At 44.0% G+C, this 20,273-nt stretch overlaps 1 protein-coding gene across 1 annotated transcript in view; it reads left to right on the top strand.

The window, feature by feature from the left end:
- The window catches only part of LOC103594702 (maestro heat-like repeat-containing protein family member 1), a 42,024-nt gene that overhangs the window by 1,597 nt on the left and 20,154 nt on the right, over positions 1-20,273 (top strand). The window contains exons 2-8 of the mRNA XM_008577960.1: positions 3,837-3,949; positions 4,246-4,368; positions 5,341-5,503; positions 17,803-17,876; positions 18,736-18,852; positions 19,081-19,140; positions 19,914-20,058. Coding sequence (XP_008576182.1) covers positions 3,837-3,949; positions 4,246-4,368; positions 5,341-5,503; positions 17,803-17,876; positions 18,736-18,852; positions 19,081-19,140; positions 19,914-20,058 — 795 coding nt within the window. The remainder of the gene's footprint in view (positions 1-3,836; positions 3,950-4,245; positions 4,369-5,340; positions 5,504-17,802; positions 17,877-18,735; positions 18,853-19,080; positions 19,141-19,913; positions 20,059-20,273) is intronic.

Here is a 20,273-nt window from a genome sequence, read left to right as displayed (position 1 = left end):
TCTTTAAAGTGGAACCTGCTCCCTCACCATAACCACCACCCATTTTTAGTTCCAATTTGGACCCATAGTTTTTCTTTTTCTTTTTTTAATTCAGTAGGTTTTAATCCATTACTATCATTATTCTTTTTGATGTTAAAATTGTTCCTCATTTGGCCAGTGGGAAAACCTGTGAGCCAGGTCCTCTGTCCTTTCGATGTTTCCCTATTAGTATTTGAGTACATCCTTGTTTCTGGCACAAAAAGATACTCACTTTGAACTTTTCCTTCTCCCAAACTGTAATGAGCCATTTCTCCAAAGAGCCCTTTCTTTTTAAAGAGTATAGCGTGAATGGATGTAGAAACTGGGATTTGGGTGTAGGTCATAGGTGTGCTCATTGCTGCTAGGGTGCCATTTCTTCCGGGGCTTTTCAGCGCCCTGCTGGTGCTTCCGATTGTAACTTGAACATCATAGGCTCTTTCTCACCTGCCTTCTCCCACGGTAGTAAGAATCCTGTTTCCTGAAAAGCCTCAGTAGGTTTACTACAATATACATAATCGTTTTGGAATCACTACCCCAATACCACTACCAATAACAAACTCATTAAGTAAAGTTCAAGGTTTCTCTTTTTTATCCTTAGAATATATCCCACTAAGGATATACAGTTAGGGTACTATGTTTAAAAGTTACTTGAATTATTTTTCCTGCATAGTTATATAATCAATTTTGTATGCAGTTAGATTCATTTATTTCTGGTTTATTCATTTTTAGGGTCTGTCTTTTAAAATCCATTTTGATTTAATTATTTTTGTTTTATTTTTAATTTATTAAAATTATAAAAATTTTTAAATTTATTTTTCTAAATTTACTTTTTACCTATCCTTTATTTTTATAGCAGTTTTAGGTTTACAGAGAAATTGAGTGGAAAGTCCAGATAGTTCCCGTACCTCCCCTCCCCCCCATACACAGTTTATTTTTAAATATATAAAGTATTTACATAGTTGAAAAGTAAAAACTTTACAAATAGGTAAATCCAGGGAAGTCTTAATCCCATCTTTACCTCTTCCTTTCTCCACCCACACATCCCAATAGTAACTGTTTTCATTAGTTTCTGCTTTATCCTTTCTCTACTTTTTTCCCCCCAAATAAGCAAACTATACACACGTAAGAATATATGTGTACACATACAAATTTATTTACATTAATTAAATTATTTTATTTAATTGGTTAATCTTGGTGTGATTTAAATTGCCTTTCTTTTTTTTTTATGAAGATCTTGTGATGTTATCACTTCTTTTTTTTTTTTTTTTTTTTTTGAGACCGGCCGCACCGTGCTCAGCCAGTGAGCGCTGTGAGCGCACTGGTCCCGCGGCGGGAGCGCTGCTGTGCTCCCAGCGCCACACTCTCCCGAGTGCGCCACGGGCTTGGCCCCTGATGTTATCACTTTTTAATATACTGTTGCTGAATTTAGTTTTCTATTTTTAAAAAATATTTTTGCATTTCTGTTCATGAGAAAAATTAGCCTTAATTCCCTTTCTTGTACTATACTTAAAAAATTTTAATAGCAAGATTAGGCCAATCTTATAAAATGGATTTTTTCCAGAAAAATTTTCTGGAAAAGTTTGTATTTAATTGGCATTATTTTTCTTTAAATGTTCAGTAGAGGGCCGAGCCCGTGGCGCACTCGGGAGAGTGCGGCGCTGGGAGCGTGGATCCTAAATAGGAATGGCCGGTGCGCTCACAGCGCTCACTGGCTGAGCGCGGTGCGGCTGGTCTCTAAAAAAGGACAAAAAATAAAAATAAAAAATAAATAAATAAATAAATAAATGTTCAGTAGAATTTACTGATTACAACTGGAGCTTATTTGTAAGCACACTACTAATTATGAATACATTTTTTTTAGTAGTATTAGGACTATTTAGATTTTTCCACTTATGTCATTTTGAATAGATCTTTTTTCTAGGAATTTATTCAGTTTATCTAAAATCTTCAAATTATTGTCATAAGGTTGTTTATAATGCTCTTTTGTTATCATTTTCATGTCTGTAGAATATATAGTGAAGGCCCCTTTCTGACATCGATTATTTGATCCTTACTCTTTTTTCTTGATCACCTTCACCACGGTTTTGTTAGTGTTGTCGACTTTCCAACTACCAGTTTTCAACTTCCTTGGTGTTCTCTATTATATGTCTGTTTCCTTCCTTCCTTCTATCCCTCCCTCCCTTCCTTCCTTCCTTCCTTTTTTCTTTCTTCCCTGTAAAGGTTTTATTCTGCACAGAGAAGAGAGGGGCTCAGTCCCTGAAATGGCCATGAAGAGTTCCTCTCCTATAGAGACAGAGGGGACTGTGTGTGTCTACTGCTGTGAACTGCCAAGTTCCAGCAGTTTCTCACAGAGGATAATGACAGTAGTCAACATTTATTGAGTTCTTACTGTGTTCTCGGCACTGTTCCACAGGTTATCTCATGTAATGCTCATAACGACTCCATCGGGTAGATATTACTGCCACTATGACAGTGGTGATGATGACGATGTAAAACCAGGCACGGAGAGGTTAAATGATGTCTTCTTTGATGAAGATGAACCAGAACATTTATTTATTCATTTATTTATTTTTTCTGGCTGGTACAGGGATTGAACTGTGGACTTTGGTGTTATAAGCACCGTACTCTCACCAACCGAGCTAACTGGACAGTTCCAGGATTCTCTTTTTCCTTCTTTTCCGGTGGCTGGCTGGTATAAGGATCTGATCCCTTGACCTTGGTGTTATTACACTGCACTCTAACCAACTGAGCTAAATGAACCAGAACACTCAAATAAATAAATAAATAAATAATAACCCTCACTGGTAGTAAACCGAGCCCTAAATCAATTTATTTGTTTTTTTTTTCTTTCTGATCATTATTAAATAAGACTATATAGGTATATGTGACTGCAACATAAATTTGGAGTTTATAATAATCAATTTTTCATAGTCCTGTGGACGAGTACCCCCCACGCCTACAACTCTACCATACATGATCTCAAGGGAAAAGGTGTGATCCAAAGGGCAGGCTGAGATCCTGAAAGTTGATACCTAATAGCACATATCTCATCTCTTTTGATTCTCATGTTAATTTCATTGCATGAGAATCCAAATATGGAGAAATAGAAGCTCCAGAAGTTAAGCAAGTTGCCTGAGGATGTGTTGCTAGTGAGGGCCAGAGTCGGAAACAGGAGCCAAACTCATGTCTTCTGATTTTTTTTTTTTTTTTTTTTTTGCCCTTTTTATGTAACTGAAATAAAGTATTAGATGTATTCTAATTCCAAGAAAATAAATTAATATACTACTGATAAAATCATGAATCTCATTTTTGTGAAAACAATGTTTTATTAGTGGGACTTCCCTCCCATCAAATGCTTACAAATCAGAGAGGTCATTGCCCACACTAGCTGCACATTCCTCTGACTTATTAGAGTGCTATATAGTTTCTTTCCTCCTGCCACAATAAAATATATTATTTGCATGGCCAGTAAAGTCTTTAAGAGTCCCAGGCTTTTGATTAAGTCTCCTATTCACTGTGTGATCTTAGGCAACTTACTTAATGACTCCGAACCTTGATTTCACATATGACAATAATATCCAGATCCTAGGAGTTTGGGGACATAAATGAGATTATCCATATAAAACTCTAAGAGCAGTGAAGATTTTCGTGCTCCCAGCGCCACACTCTCCCGAGTGTGCCACAGGCTCGGCCCTGATTCTTAAACATTATTCTTTGCATGTCTTCACCATACCATGGTGAAATACCTCCAAGGAAGTAGCCACCTCCAGCAGGAGAGAAACATCTGTCCCTCTCCTTACCTTCTCTATTCCTTACAGAGATGTTTACAGCTATGTTAGGTTGCTCAGAGACTGCTGAGAGGGACACAGAATGGGATATCTCAGGAAGGAACATCGAGAACTTTATGGAAGCACTCCAAGCTGCTAGTAAGGTGAGGACATCTCACACACCTTCCTGGCTCTAGCCAGGGTAGGGCCATCACCAGGGTGGCTGGTTGGGCACATACCCATTGTGCCAGGAGAGGAGGAAGAATTTCCCGTCAGCAGAACCCTACTTGATCCAGTCCATTCACAGCTCTAGGTCTGGTTCCCACGTCCCTAGTCTGACCCTCATCTTCTCCACCCCTAACCCCTGGTCCAGCTTTAATCTTCTCCTGGGGATTGTCCTTCTCTTTATTATCTCCACGCTTCAACCTTTCTTTCTTCCTGAGTCCCTTCTCTCCTACAGTTGTCAGCAGATAATATCTTGGAAGTACTCAAGTTGCTGGAAGTCAAAATCATAAGTAACAAAATGTCGATGCTGCTCTGCCAGAAGGTGACAGATATCATCATCAGCTACCTGAGGGCAATGGTGAGGAGCCTGTGCCTCTCGGATGGGGGCAGTGGGGAAAGAGAGGACCCCAGGTCTGAGCCCGGGAGTTCTCTTTTGGTGGATGGTGACATTTGGAAACTAAGTGGGACCTGGGATATGAGTACCTCCAGTTTCTAAGCAGTTTGCTAGAGTGCAAGTCTTGTAGACTGAGCTCATCTCAAGAACTGTGTCCTAGGCAGAATTGAACACGCAGTAAAGGAGTGCAGGGGCGAGGCAGGAAGAGTGAGATGGAAAAGGAGGAAGTATTTGGGCTGTTGACTTCAGAGTCTGATGTGGTCCTCAGACTGTGTCCTAAACCTCCTTCTGGAATACCTTAGACAGTCACCTTAGTTACTGCAATGCAACTAATGATCTCAGTTGACTAGCTAATCTACTTAAATCCACCTGCCTGTTTGCTAGCCCGCCTCTGGACTGAACGTTCATTGTGTCTCCCTGTCTATCCATTCACATGCTTTTATACTTACTTTCCTGACACTGGGTTAAACTGCTGTCTTATTTTCTTGGTTAAATACCTACCTATGAGGTATCTTCTTCCCAGTTTACCTGCCTCCCCTTGGCACATTTGTTTTCTGAGCTAGACCTCAGCCTAGCAGAGACTTTCCAAAGTTGCTTCCACAGCTTCTGCCCACCATCCTGACTGTTCACTTGCTACTGCAGGGGAAGGAAGCTCTATCTGCAAACTCCAGTTCCCACCCTCACCCCAACACACAAGCCAGAGACTTTGCAGGCAATGAACTTGTCCCTCCTTGTCATCTCGTCCTCTTATACACTTTAGGAAGCTCTTACCCTCCATCACGGGAAGGTGTATATTGGATGGGGAGGCAGGTTGAGGTAGGTGAGTTCCTGCCCTCTTGGTGGGAGAGAATCACTTATTCACCAAAGTTGATTCTCAGAAGCCTGGGGACTTGTCTTTGGGATTAGCTTTGGAACAGTTAGTTCTTCTCTTTCCAGAAGCCAGAGGGAGAACTGGAGGAGATTTGTACTGCAGTCCTAATGGCTCTGGGGACCCACTGCCCAAGAATGGTCATCCTCAAGCTGTGGGACAAAGCACATCAGCACAACCTGCCGCCAAGGAGCCTTCTGGTGGCAGTGGGGAAACTTGCCCTCTGCCAGGGTATGGATGGATCCCTGTAATGGAAGAGTTGGTTTGAGGTCAGGGGCAGCAGGGGCTGGGGGTGTGGTATGGACTCTAGATTGTCTTCGTCCTCCTGATTCCTCTCGCTGGACAGCTCCACTTGGGTTGGTCATGGGTGTGTGTGTAGGGGAGGAGGGAGACAAATCAGGATCCCTGTGGGGCTGATGGGAATTCCGGAAGGAGTTCCTGGAGACCAAGAATGGCACGAAAGAAAAAATAATAGGGTATGGGAGACTGGGGCTGGGGAGGAGACTCAGGAACAACGATGGAGGAGAAGGCAGAGAGAAAATGCCGTTCACTGGTGGGGCAGAGGAGCAAGCGGGAGTGCCCTGCTTAGGGAAAACTGTGGCTTTGAATTTGGTTAGAGGCTTGGAAGAGTAAGAGTGTGGCAGGATGGGGCAGAGAATTATCATACAATCCCCATCCCTGTGGCTACTGTGACTGCAGCGACTCTCTTACCCATTCCGCTCCTTTCCCTCAAAAAAAAAAAAAAAAAAAAGAATATTATAACATTTAACCTCCTATCACTCAGTGACTGTAAACATCAAAATCTATGTAAGAAAAAAATATGAAAGTACTATATGATGGCAAAGAACTTAAACAGTAACTTAAGACATCATTGTAATCTACCATCGTGTGTTTATATATGTGTTATCTCACATATTACATATGCTAAGGGCATATTCCCAACCTAATTTGCTTTTTTATTCCTCCCTCAGAATATCAAGTATTTGTTGGAAAAAAATGTTTAAAAGGAAGTTGGAGAAGAGGGTTAAAATGCAGACAGTGTAAGAGGATAGGATAACAATACCATTTGGAGCTAGGGCCGAAGAGAGGCTGGGGGAAGTCAGCTGGCTTTCTGGGCCTTGTGTTCAAAATGACAGGGCATGTGGGTGGGCTACCCAGCAAGCTCAGAGGACCCGGCAACAGAAGCTGGAAGTGTGTCTCCTGCTTTAATCAGGGCAAATGTTCTCACAGCTCTTTAGTTCCTCAAGTGCCCTTGAAAGGGGGCATGTATGCAGGTTGTGGCAGAACTGTGCATATGTATCCTGTTGTAACACCCATTATTATGCTTTCCTTCCCAGCAGCCCTGTGAGGTAGCCCAATCAGGAACCGTAGTTCCATTTCACAGCTGAAGAAGCTGAAATTAGATAAATCAAGTAACTTGCTCCAGGTTGCCCAGACTTTTGGAGGCAGAGCTAGGATCAGAACCCAGGCCTCATGGCCCCTAATCAATAAGGCTTCCTACACTACATTATGGCTGCAGGACTCCCCTCTCTAGGATAGGGATGTCTTTCCTGCCCTCTCCCTCCCAGGTACAGCCACCTACATTGGCGCCACATGGGAATATGTCCTGCGCCTGCTGAGGATGGCCCAGGATGAGGAGGACATGTTGGTGCTGTGTCAGGGTAAGGGTCAGGAGGGTCTGGGAAGGCTCTGCTGGAATCAGGGAGGGAGGAAAGAAGGGCAGGAAAAAAGGCTGGGTCCCTCTGAATGTGGATCCCAGAAGACTGGGGAAGGGCAGGAGATGGCCGAGAGCAGGCCAGGATGTGAGCAGATGCTCTGTTCATTGCCTGGTTTGGGGCAAGGTCAAACTTGATAGGGATACGGTGGGCATCAGCAGCCTCACCAATTCTCTTGCCCCTGCTGGGTGGCCAGGTGTAGTCAGAAGGAAGCATAGCTGGGAAGGTGGTGAATGGGGTGCTCTTTCCCAACACAGGACCCCAGAGACCCTCGTAAGGTCAGGGATGGGAGGACGGTGTCCACATGGATGTGTGTATATTTCCCTTTGTGGGAAGGGAAAGGTGACAGGTGGCTCTGACTCCCTGCTCCCCTCACAGTGCTTAGCGGATTGGTCATCAGTGCACGGAAGCACCTGGATCTGGGCTCTAAGGGTGGTGAAGAGATGGATGTTACATCAGAGTTGATATCCATCAGGGCCTATCATACCCTCCGGGTTTTCTTCTACCGCTGGCCCCTGAAGAACAAGAGCAAGGTGTGAGTGGGAGATAGCAGGGTGGGGTGAGCGGGCTGAAAGGGTGAGACTTGAGCCAAAGGTGGGAGGGGCAGTGCCTGTCCACTTGCCTGTGGAGGGCTGACTCAGCAGGCTCTTCTGGGAGACCCTCCTCAGCCACCTCTTCCCATCGTCCAGAAAAGGGTTCAGTCAGAAGACACTTGCTGTCCATTCTCCTGTTCTTTGATTATGCAGTTACATCATTTGCATTTACCAGGTCCCCTCTATTTGCCAGGTGCTGTGCTAGGCCCTGGAGTCACAAGGACGAATGGGCAAAGCCACAGAGGGCTTGTTCTGCCTTTGTCCCTGAGCCCCCTGAGGCAAACTCACACTGTATCCTTGGGCACAGGTGGCGGAGAAAGTTCTCGTGATAGTTGGCCACCTCTTCTACCTCATGCCATCATTCAAACTCAAGAACCAAGTGAACTGGTTAACCCGACGGTTAAGGACTTTGGCATCAGCAAAACTGAGGCCTTTCTACATTTCCCAGGTGACTGAGGTCGGGGTGAGAAGGGAGTGTAACTAGTTCATGCATTCTGTACTTACTGTGTAGTGAATATGGGGCTAGGAAATGGCCCAGAGGCCACATCCAGCCTGAAGTCTGCTTTTGTAAGTAAGGGTTCAGTGGGGCTCAGCTGTGCCTGTTCACTTGTGCACTGTTTGCATATTGTCCATGGCTGCTGCTGCGCCATGATGGCAGAGCTGAGCAGCTGCTAGAGACCCTACAGCCCAAAAAGCTCAAAATATTTCCTATCTGGCCCTTTATAGAGAAAGTTTGCTGAGCCCTGGGTTAATGCATCCCACATTGGTTGAGTAGCTACTATATACAGTGCTAGGGAATGGAGATGGATAAGCTACTGAGCCTGTCTTGCAGCTGATTTCCGTTTGTGCAAAAGGGAGCTACAAGAACTACAATCTGGTGTGACGTGTGCTGCGGTTAGAGGTATTGTATAAAGATAGGGCTGTATTAAGGGCTGTTGGAGCACAGAGAGGAAGTGATTAGCTCTGCCTGTGGAATTTAAGGAAGCCTCAGAAGAGATGGCATTTGAGCTGTGCCTTGAAGAACGAGGCAGACATTACAGACCAATAATAAGTAAGGAGGTTGAAGCAGTAATAAAAAGTCTCCCAGCAAAGAAAAGCTTGGGACCTGATGGCGTCAATGCTGAATTCTACCATACATTTAAAGAAGAACTAATACCAATCCTTCTCAAACTCTTCCAAAAAAAATTGAAGAGGGACTACTTCTACACTCCATTTACAGGGCCAGCATTACCCTGATACCAAAATCAGACAAGAACACTACAACAAAAGAAAACTACAGGCCAATATTCCTAATGAACAAAAATGTAAAAAATCCTTAACGAAATACTGGCAGACCAAATTGGATAGCACATTGAAAGGATCATTCACCATGACTGAGTGGGATTCATCTCAGCAATGCAAGGATGGTTTAACTAACATATGCAAATTGATAAATGTGATACACCACATCAATGGAATGAAGGACAAAACCTGAATGATCATCTCAATAGACACAGAAGAAGCATTTGACGAAATTCAAAATCCTGTCATGATAAAAGCTCTCAACAAAGTAGAAGGAATTAGAAGGAATTTACATCAACAAAATAAAGGCCACATATGATAAGCCCAGAGCTAACATCATACTCAATGGTGGAAACTTAAAAGCATTTTCTCCAAAATATTTGCACTCCCATGTTTATTGCAGCACTATTCAAAATAGCCAAGATAGGGAATCAATCTAAGTGTCCATCAAGGGGCTGGCCTGTGACTCACTTGGGAGTGTGGGGTGCTGAAAACACCAAGGCCATGGGTTCAGATCACTATATAGGGTTGGCTGGTTAGCTCACCTGGGAGAGTGTGATGCTGACAACACCAAGTCAAGGGTTAAGATCCCCTTACCTGTCATCTTTAAAAAACAAAAAGCCCATCAACAGATGAATGGATAAAGAGAATGTGGCATTTTTACACCATGGAACACTATTCAGCCTTAAAATAGAAGGAAATCCTGTCATTTATGACAACATGGATGAACTGGAGGACATTATGTTAAGTGAAATAAACCAGACATAGAAAGACAAATACCATATGATGTCACTTGTATGTGGAATCTAAAAAAGTTGAACTCTTCCTGGCCTATAGAGGACAGAAAAGAAATTAAAAAGCAGGATTCACAGATACAGAGTAGAATGGTGGTTACCACTGGGGAGATGTTGGTCAAAGGATGCAAGATTTCAGATAGGAGAAATAAGTTCAAGAGGTCTACTGTACATCATGATGACCATAGTTAATAACAACATATCATATACATGAAAATTGTTGAGAGTAGATTTTAAGTGTTATCACCACAAGAAATGATGAGAATGTGAGGTAATGCACATGTTAATTAGCTCAATTTAGCCATTCCACAATGTATGCATATGTCAAGACATCATGTTGTACACCACATATATATACTCAATACTATAAGAATACAAAAATATCTAGCACCTAATAAGGTAAATTCACAATAAGTGGCATTAAGTAAAAAATCACCAGACATGCAAAGAAGCAGGAAAATATGACCTATAGTAAGGAGAAACATCAATCAGAACTGACCCAGAACTCATACAGATGTTAAAAGTAGCAGACCAGCACCTTACAGCAGATCTTATAACTGTGTTCTATAGGTTTAAAAGCTAGAGGAAAGATTAAGTAAGTTAAGTAGAAACAAAGAAGGTATATATTTTTAAAATACCAAAAAGAACTTCTAGAGCTAAAAATTAGAATATCTGTGCTAAAAACAATACTGGTTGGGATTAATGGCAGATTAGACATAGCAAGGGAAAAGACTGGTTCATTTAAAGACATAGTAATAGAAACTACACAAAATGAAACACATAGAGAAAAAAAAAAAAAAAAAAAAAAGAAAAAGAGAGACTAAAGCATCCATGAAATGTGGGACAATGCCAGGCACCTTAATTTATGTTCAATAGGAGCTTCCAAAGCACAGAGAGAGAGAAAAAAATATTTGAAGTAATAGTGATGGAAAAATTTCTAAATCTGAAGAAAATTATAAACCCGCAGATCTAAGATACTCAATGAACCCCAAGCAGAAGAAACATAAAGAACCTGCGCCAAGCTATATCATAATCAAATTTCTCAAAACCAGTGAAAATGAAAAAAATCTTAAATGTAAACAGAGCGAAAGCAAAACCAAAACAACAAAAACAAAAATGATGTTTCATATAGAGGAACAAAGATAAGGATAACAGCATATTTCTCATTGGAAACAAAGCAAGGAAGAAGAGAGTGGAATAACACCATCAAAAAACTGAAAGAAAAACACTGTCTCCTAGAATTATGTACCCAGTGAAAATATCTTTCAAAAGTGAATGGGAAAATAAAAGTGTTTTCAGACATACACAAGTTGAAAGAATTTATCAGCAATAGACCCACACTATAAGAAATGGTAAAGGAAGTCTTTCAGGTGGAAGGAAAATGACACCAGATGGAAAGATGGATTTATACAAAGGAAGGAAGAGAACCGGAAATGGTTAACTATGTGGAGAAATACATTTTTTTCTTTATTAAAAAAACTCTTTAAAAGATCACTGTTTAAAAAAATTGTAACAATGTAGTATGGAGTTTATAACATGTAGGAGTAAATTGTATGACAATAGCACGAAGTGTAGTGTAAGTACACTTATACTTACTACACATAAAATGGTATAATATCATTTGAAAGTTGACTGAGATAAGTTAAAGATGTATATTATAAACCCTATACCAACCACTAAAATAAAGAGTTATAGCTAACAAGCCAACAAAGATATAAAATAGAATTATAAGAATATTCAATTAATTCAGAAGGCAGAAAGAGAGGGAAAGGGGAACAAAGAATTGTGACTAATAGAAAACAAATAGCAAGATGATAAATTTAAACCTAACCATGTAAATAATAACATTAGATATAAATGATCTAAATACCTAAATTAAAAGGCATAGATTGTCAGAAGAATAGAAAAGCAAAGACCCACCTCTATACTACCTATAGGAAATGCACTCCAAAGATAAAGATACAAATAGTTTAAAAATAAAAATAAAAGGTGTACCATGCAAACACTTATCAACAAAAAAGTCTGTATTGGCTCTGTTAATATCAGACAAAGTAGATTTCAGAGCAAAGACTATCATCAGGAATAAAGAAATTCATTTCATAATGATAAAGGGGGTCAATTTGTCAAAAGCACATAACAATTCTAAATAGTTATGTACCTAATAACAGAGTTTCAAAATACATAAAGCAAAAGCTGATAGAACTGCAGGAAGAAATATATCCATAATTATAGTCAGAGGTTTCAACGCCCCTTTTTCAATAATTGATAGAACAGGTAGACAATCAATAAGCATATAAAAGATTTGAACAATGCTATTGAGCAATTTGACCTAATTGGTATATAGATTGGAAAGAAGTACAACTATTTTTATTTACAGGCAACATGATCACCTATATAAAAATATGAAATACTTAGGAATAAATCTGAAAAATGATATGTATGACCTGTACACTGGAAACTGCTATTCATTACTGAGAGAAATTAAAAAAGACCTAAATAAATGGAAATATATGCTGTGTTCATGGACCAGAAAATTGCTAAGATATCAATTCTTCTCAAATTGATGAATAGATTCTATGCAAACCTAATCAAAATCCCAGCAGGATTTTTTATAGAAATTGATGAGCTGATTCTAAAATTCATATGGAAATGCAAAAGACCCAGCATAGCCAAAATAGTTAGAACAAGAAGAATGACATAAAACTACAATAATGAAGACAGAGTGGTATTGGCACTGAGATAGACATATAGATTGATGAACTGACACAGTGTATACTATCAATTGATTGGAAAAGAGGTAAAGGCAATTCTTTGGAGAAAGGATAGTCTCTTCAACAAATGGTGCATTTGAATATCCACATGCAAAAAGGTGAATTGCAGTCCATACCTTATACCATAAACAAAAATTAACTCAAAATGGATCATACTTATATGTAAACCCCCAGACTTTCAAAGTTCTATATGAAAACATAGGAGAAATTTGTGTGAACTTGGGTTAGGCAAAGATGTCTTAGCTACAACACCAGAAACGTGATCCATAAAAGAAAAAAATGGATAAACTGGACTTCATCCCAGTGAGTAACTTCTGCTCTTTGAAAGATACTGTTAAATGAATGAAAAGACAAGCCACAGAGTGGAAGTAAATATTTGCAAATTACTTATATATTCAGTATATATAAAGAACTCTCAAAATGCAATTAAAAAACAAAACAAAACAAAAACAGATGAAAGGTTTGAACAGACACTTCACCAAAGAAGATACAGGGCTGGCAAATCAGCATGGGAAAAGTTGCTCAATATCATTTATACACTAAGGAATTAAAATTACAGTGAGATCAGTGGTGACCACCAAGCGGCTGTAGGAAGTGCCCCAGGCCTCCTGAGCTGGGGCAGTGGCGGGCCTTGGGCCTCGGCCACACCCCCTGACATGTGACACTTGCCCAGTGACAACCATCAAGCTGCAGCAAGAAGGACCTTGGGTTCCCAAGGTAGGTTGGTGGGGGGTATGGGCTTTTGCCATACCCCCTTGACATCTGCATCCAGCCTGGCAATGACCAAGCCAGCACTGGAAGCCCCTTGGTCTCCCCTGTGGGAATGAGGGGGGTGCCACGGGCCTCAGTCCCGTCCCTCCTCCTTCCTCCTCCTTCCATCCCATTTCCTTCCCCTTTCCCCTCTCCCCCTCCTTCCCAACTGCTCTGTAACAACATTCTAGACTGTAAAAAATAATATTAATAAAATTACATTTTCTTTAAAAAAAAAATTACACACACACACACACAAAAACAAACAAACAACAACAGCAACAACAACAAAAAAACAAAAAAAAACGGGGGGGTGGGGAGAGGAAGATATAACAACCACAATTATTTTTTTTTTGAAGTTCTTACAACAAGCAAATGGAGGGGACACACTTGGGTGGGAGGGGGGCGAGGGAGGAGGGAGGGAGGTTTCGGTGATGGGACGTAATAATCAACCACATTGTATATCGACAAAAAAAAAATTACAGTGAGATGTCACTAAACAGCTATTATAAGAAATTGTCTTAACCACTTTGGAAAGCAGTTTTGCAGTTTCTTAAAAAGTAAGGGACAGATGTATAATTCCAGAGAGCCCATCAGTGGCTGCCTGGGGAAGGGAGTGTGGGGAGATGAGAGCGGGAGGGATTACGAAGAAGCAAGAGGAAGCTTTGGGCTGATGGATCTGTTATTTTAACTGTGGTGATAGTTCCACGGGTGTATACATTTGTCAAAACTTGTTAAATTGTACATTTTAAACATGTGCAGTTTACTATACTTAAATTACACATCAATAAAGCTTTTTCTAAACAATCAAAAGGAATGTGCCCACATGTGGAGACTAAGGCTATTTGTTTCCTCACAGCAGGGTTAGAACAATCCACAAAACAGTGGAGTCCACTAGGTGGAGGGTAAATATTTAGACTTTCAGATTTAATTTTCAGAATTTTGAAAGTCAGAGAACAATAAAGCCAGTTCTTTCTTTGACCATGATTAACTTATCCTGTCTCTTTGAAGTCAGCCAACATTTCTAGTGTTGAGTTGCCCTAAAAGTTTCTGTGGAATAATGAGGTTGCAGGCATGCACTACTCAGCGTGGACGGGGATGTGTTCTGAGAAATGCATTGGTAGGCGATTTTGTCGTTGTACGAAAGTGTGTAATGAAAGGGAGCGGCAGTGAGTTTTCCTCTTGTCCACACTGGCCACTACTTGCAAGAGCGACGGCCCTCTCGTTGTGTTACTAAGTCTCTGTGCCCCACTTTCCTCATCTGTTGAGTGGGGATTAGAATAGTACCACTCCGGGCCAAGCCCGTGGTGCACTCGGGAGAGTGCGGCGCTGGGTGCGCAGCAGCGCTCCCACCGCGGGTTCGGATCCTATATAGGGATGACCGGTGCGCTTGGTGCGCTCACTGGCTGAGCGTGGTGTGGCCAGTCTCAAAAAAAAAAAAAAGAATAGTACCACTCCCACAAAGTCAGGAGAATGAAATTACAGGCAGGGATTGTGTCTGGCACTCAGCATGCACTAAGGGAGTATTAGCTAACTGTTCTTAACTATTATTTTGCTATGGAGACGGGTAGGATCATTTAAAAATGCAAGAATTCTGAAGTAGACAACAACCCTTTCAGTTGGGGGCAGACCTAGTGTGTCCGATGCTGGACTGGCCTCCTATCTCAAAGGTCTGAGCTACCTTTGAAAGGGTCACCCCATGGGTAAGCTATCACTCCTCCTCAATGTATTTTGCAGTAGGTTTGTTTATACCAGCATCACTGCAAACGCATGAGTAATGCATTGTGCTACAGCATTATGACAGCCACAGTGTCACTAGGCAATAGGAATTTTTCAGCTCCTACTCTTATGGGACCACTGTTATATATGTGATCTGTTGACCAAAATGTGTTATGTGGCACATGACTGTATTTGAAAATAAGTGTAGCTTCCTGGGTGAGGTGAAAGGGCAGGTCATGGCTGTATTTAGCTATGGCAGAACTAGACCCCGAGTCTGACTTGAAAAGGTCCAAGAGGGCCGTGTGAAATTGAGACGGCTTCGCCCATCCTTGAAGATGTGGGGAGAGAGTTGCACAGTATTTCCCTCGGGGCCACGGAAAGGGCTGGGAGGACTTGCCCTGACTCTGTCCTTATGCACACAGTGTATTTGCCAACTCTTGGATGCTCTGGCTCTCAGCGGCAGCGGAGGTGTGAACTTGGCATCCCAGCTGGAAAATATTATGGACTTACTGTTCAAGCAGGCAAGTGCTGTGAGGCTAGAAATGTCCTGGGCCTGCCCTTTCTCTCTTCCTCAGAGGCAATGGCTTCCCAAGACCAGGTCTCCACCTCCACATGGCATGGTGTCTTTCACATGGTGACCTTAGCTGTACACATTTCTCGCTTCCCAGGAGCAGGCAAATGCCTGGGTTTTGGGCACAGAGTGGGATATTCTTCATGAATATGGAGTTGGACACATGTTGTATGTTTCCTGGAGTGACAGGCCTTTGTTGCTCCCCATAAACTCTGGGAAAAGGGCAGAAGATTCAAGTCACTCTGTCATGCCTGTGGGAAATGCCAGTCCTGTTGCAGCCTGAAATAGGAAGAAGACTATTGAACATTTTGCAAAAGGGTGACACCTTCCATATGTTTAGTTGTTGGCCACTGTCTTCCTCGCTCTGGGTCTGGGAATGTAGGTTCCTAGGTTCTATTTCCCTGTTTTCCTTATGGCCAAGCAGCACATTTTTCATGGCTTCATTCCTCAGTTTCCCCATCCATGCCTAGAGGCCCTGGTTTCAGTCCTCCCAGGTCTGATGGCCTTGGTCTCCCTACAGATGAGTGAAAAAGTCAACAACACAGACTCTTGTTCTGTGCAGAACCACGGCCTTGCCCTGAGGGCTTTCTGCATCCTGAGTAAGTTAACACATGTCCCTACCTAGAAGAGTGTGTTTGTGTGTGTGTGTCTCTCCTTGTACTGGATTGAGACCCTAGGTCCCCATGATGGTGTGCTGGTGGTGGTGGGGTCCTCCATCCTCTTAGACAGGATGGCAAAGTAATTCATGTGAGCTTTGCCTGAAACTAAATGAATCTGAAAGGGCGTAGGCAGTGCTCCACCTCCATCGCTTTTGTTCCTGCTCCCTTCACCCGGGATCGACTTCCTTTCTGCTGTGGTGATCCCCTGCTCAGAAAGGTGATCACCTTTAATTATTCCAGCACTGAGGAGCACCCTGAGGAGCACAAGCAGTTTGCTGACGTATGGGAGGGCATGAGGTGGGGCAGGGGAGGGACGAGGCCTTGCTCAGGAACAGCATCTGGTGCTGTGTGTGGCATGTGGTAAATGCTGGAAAAACACTTTGTTTTTTCTCTTCCTTCTTCCTTGCCCTGTCACAGTGGAGCCTAAGTTATCCAGCCCATGGCATTGCTGGTTTGCTGTGACTGTAATTTACTACTACTTATTTCCTGCCACTTAAACATGCCCCTGATTGTATTCACACCCTTCTGACAGCCAAATTATACAGTGATCAGATGATACTGTTAATACGAAACACCATGGAATCCGAGGATTCAGCCAAGGTAGTGTTAGCGCTTCAGGTCTTCAAGGAGGTGTTCCATGAAGGTGAGTGGGAAAGAAAAATTTACATGGTCCCCGGGTTCTAGGATTTGGTCTTTCCAAGATCTTTTGTCTCTGGGAGACAGTCCAGTATAGTAGTTAAAAGCACAGTTTTAAACTCAAAGTAAACTCAGTGGGTTCACATTTTGGCTTTGCCTCTGACGAGTTGTGCAAACTTGGGCAAATTACTTCTCGTCTGTGCCTCTCTTTCCTCATTTGAAAAATAGACGGAAAATTAATACCTCCCTTAAGAGTTTTTAGTGAGGATTAAGTGAGAAAATGTATGTGAGGTATTTTGAACAGTGCCTGCTATGCAGTTAGTCTCATAGTGGTTTATCTGTGATTACTGCCTTGAAGAGTAGGCTTCACCTCCAATCAAGTGCTTATGTTAAACTTTTGCTGTGTGGTTAGCACAGTGCTAGGCACTGAGAAGACAAATTAAATAAGACAGTCCCTGCCCTCAAAGAGCTTGCTGTTGGGTGGGGAAAAGGAGACTGTTCACACAGTGAAATGACACAAGACCATGTGCCCCAAGTTGCTTAAATGGGAGCATGGCAACGCATGGCAGGAGGTCAGGGAAGGGATTGGCCATGGCAGCTGGGGTGGCATTCTGTAGGAGGTGGGACCGAGAGCGGGGAAGGAGATCTTGATAGATAATGGGTTAGGAGAGGGGATTCACATTGAAAGACAATGGTCAGAATTCCAAAGGTTGAGAGGAACAGAGGGTGGGGACAACCACTTGGCTGGAGGGGCGGGTCGGTATGGGCAGCCACGGGAGGCCAGCGAGGGACGGGGCTCCAACACCAATTGGAAGAAAGTGCTGTGGCAGCTCCCTTCTCAGGCTAGGGGAAGCTGGAGTGATTTCAGGCTAGGCTGGCTGATTTCAGTGAGGAGGAGGCTGAGAAATCTCTGGAGACTCCATCTGGCCTTCGAAGACCAGAACTGTACCAAGAATCCTTGCCACCTGTTTTTTTGTTTCCCAGTGCCCAGAGGAGTAGGGAGGAAGCTGACCTCCCGCTGCATATCTGTGTTTTCTCTAGTGCCCCAGACAGAGAAGCTGAGGAGCGAGGTCATGAATTCAGTCATTGTCGCCATACAGGAGGACCGGAAACCAGTGAGCAGAAAGCCTGAGTGTTTGTGCGGGAAGGGCGGTTACTTTCTTGAGACCTTGAAGTCGTGTAAAATGGGGGAGGGAGTGAAGTGGGGAATGCGGGGGAGAGGTAGGACACCCTAAAGCCAATTCCATCCTTAGACCTCTGCCTGTGGGCTACATTAGGGCTCTTCAAAGCCTACGAAGGGTTTGAAAAATGGACAGGTGGTTCCTACCTGTCTTTTTTGAGCCTTTTCTGTGGCACCTCCGGTGGGGACCTGGAGCTCTAAACGACAACGATTCAGCCCCTGAGAACTCATTGTTTGCCTGGGGAGAGAAATCCCTCGAACATCAGGTCTGGGGTAGGGTCTGAGAAGCTGTACTTTGGACAAGCTCTGCAGCCAGGGCTGCAGGCAGCAGAGGTTCCCAGCTCTGCTTCATGTAGGACAGGGCAATGGGACAGCTGTCTCAGGGGCAGTGGTCTTGAGTGCCAGATAGAAGACAATGGCATCATCCCTAAAAACAAGGGCCCAAATCCCCAGAAGGTTAATGAGGAGACTGGGATCTTGAGGCTAAGCCCTCAGGGCCTGTTTGCCAGAACATGGGACCTTTCCTGGGCTTCTCCCCTTGCCCAACACTCCTGCCGAGGTGTGCTCACAGTTCTCCAGGAAGATGGTGGGAGCTGATGTGGGTTGGACCTTCAGGGCAGAGGACACAGTGGTCAGGCTGGTCTGTGATGGCTACAGAGTCCATTAAATGGTCATGCTGGACTTGGAGTCAGGAGACCCTAGAAGACTCCTGAACCTGCCGTGGCCCTCTGTCCTCATCTGGTGGTCCCTGAGACCGCTTCCTGTCTTGCCACATGATGGTCTGTGACCCACAGGTGCAGATGGCCCTCCTGAACTTCATCAATACGCTGGGCCAGTACGACTACCTGACCCTGCCCCAGGGGAACACCGTCATCAACTACCTCATCAAGCTCAGCGAGTCTGACCCCTCGGTGAGCAGGGGCCAGGCACGAGGGAGGGGACAGCAGTGGGAGCAAGGCTCAGGCCAGGGGGATGAGAGAGGGCAGGGTTAGGAGCAGAGGGAAGAAGAGGAGGGCAGGCTGGCGTGACGGGGAGGGCTTGGGCATCTGAAACCCTGATCTGTGGCCAGGGGAGTCCTTGGACCAGGAGGCCCAGCTAGTGTCAGTTTTAGATGTTAATTTTTCCTTTTCTTACTCCAGAATGAAGAGGACATCCAACTGATGTGTTCCAAAATCCTGCAGATGGTACACACAACTAGGGTCAAAGAGGCCCCCTCACTTCCTCCTCCCCTGCTCCCCAGACCACTGCTCTGACTCCCAGCCGGCCTCCTCCCCGTCCCCCTTCATCTGGCCCCTTTTACTGACTCCTCCACCCCTCCCACCCCCACCCGTTCACATGTGCACGGGACCTGGGGCTCCTCTGAGAAGTGGCTCAGTGGAGCAGTGGATGGGCACTGGCTGCTGGATGGCAAGTCTGGAGGCGCGAGCGTGAGTCCCTCTGCTAATATCTGGCTGTGAAATCTTGAGCAAATGACTCTCTGGGCTGCACTCCTGCCCTCTGTAAAACAAGGGACGAGGATTCCTGAGGCTCCAGGGGCTGCTGTGTGGGTCAGAGGCGAGGGGAGCGCTGGGGGAGGGAGGGACAGCTGTGATTTACTGTCCTTCCCAGAGTCCCAGCGCTCTCTCTAGCAAGCTCTGTCTCCTGACCCTTCGTGTTTCTTCTACCTCTGGAATGTTTGCCCGTGAAGGCGATCACAAGTCACACAATTCCAGACTCCAAGAAGCCCCTCTATCAAATCAAGTCATTCCTAGTATAGTTTTAATAAGGACCTTGGTTACATTTTACCAATATGAGGCAAGAAGAGAGCGAGAGCAAGTGAGAGAGAGAGAGAGAGAGAGAGAGAGAGAGAGAGAGAGTACGTATGGGGGCAGGGGCTGGGTACACAGGCCTCGTGTGCCCCTTTGGCTGGAGAACTTATGATTGGGGCTGATTTGGGCATGGCCTTGAAGCCCTTGCCATTATCCCCTGCCAGGTGTCCTTGCCCAAACTGGTCACCTTGGCATGTCAGCCCAGCAACATCTCAGCCTTTGTGATCTTGAGTAAGACGACCACGGAGCTAGCTCTGAGGGCCCGGTCCCTGGGCCAGGTCCCCTACCTCAGCAGCTTCCACCTCAGGCGTAAGTACCGGGGCAGGTACCCCACGGAGAGGCAGCAGCTGTGACACTTGGGCTGCCACAGGCGTGAAGTGGGGGTGGGGGGCCCATGGGGGGGGGGGTGGAGGAGGGAGAGGCTGCAGACGGGAGCCTGGGCAGGATGGCGGGAGGCTGGGGATTGGGCAGTAGCGTAGGCCATCACCCTCACCGTGGATGAAAAGGATCCTCCTCTGGAAGAG

This window comes from Galeopterus variegatus, unplaced genomic scaffold (assembly GCF_000696425.1).
Source record: "Galeopterus variegatus unplaced genomic scaffold, G_variegatus-3.0.2 Scaffold70, whole genome shotgun sequence".
Classification (NCBI taxonomy): Eukaryota; Metazoa; Chordata; class Mammalia; order Dermoptera; family Cynocephalidae; genus Galeopterus; species Galeopterus variegatus.
The sequence above is the reverse complement of the archived record's forward strand: the minus strand, read 5'-3'. Positions and strand labels throughout refer to the sequence as shown.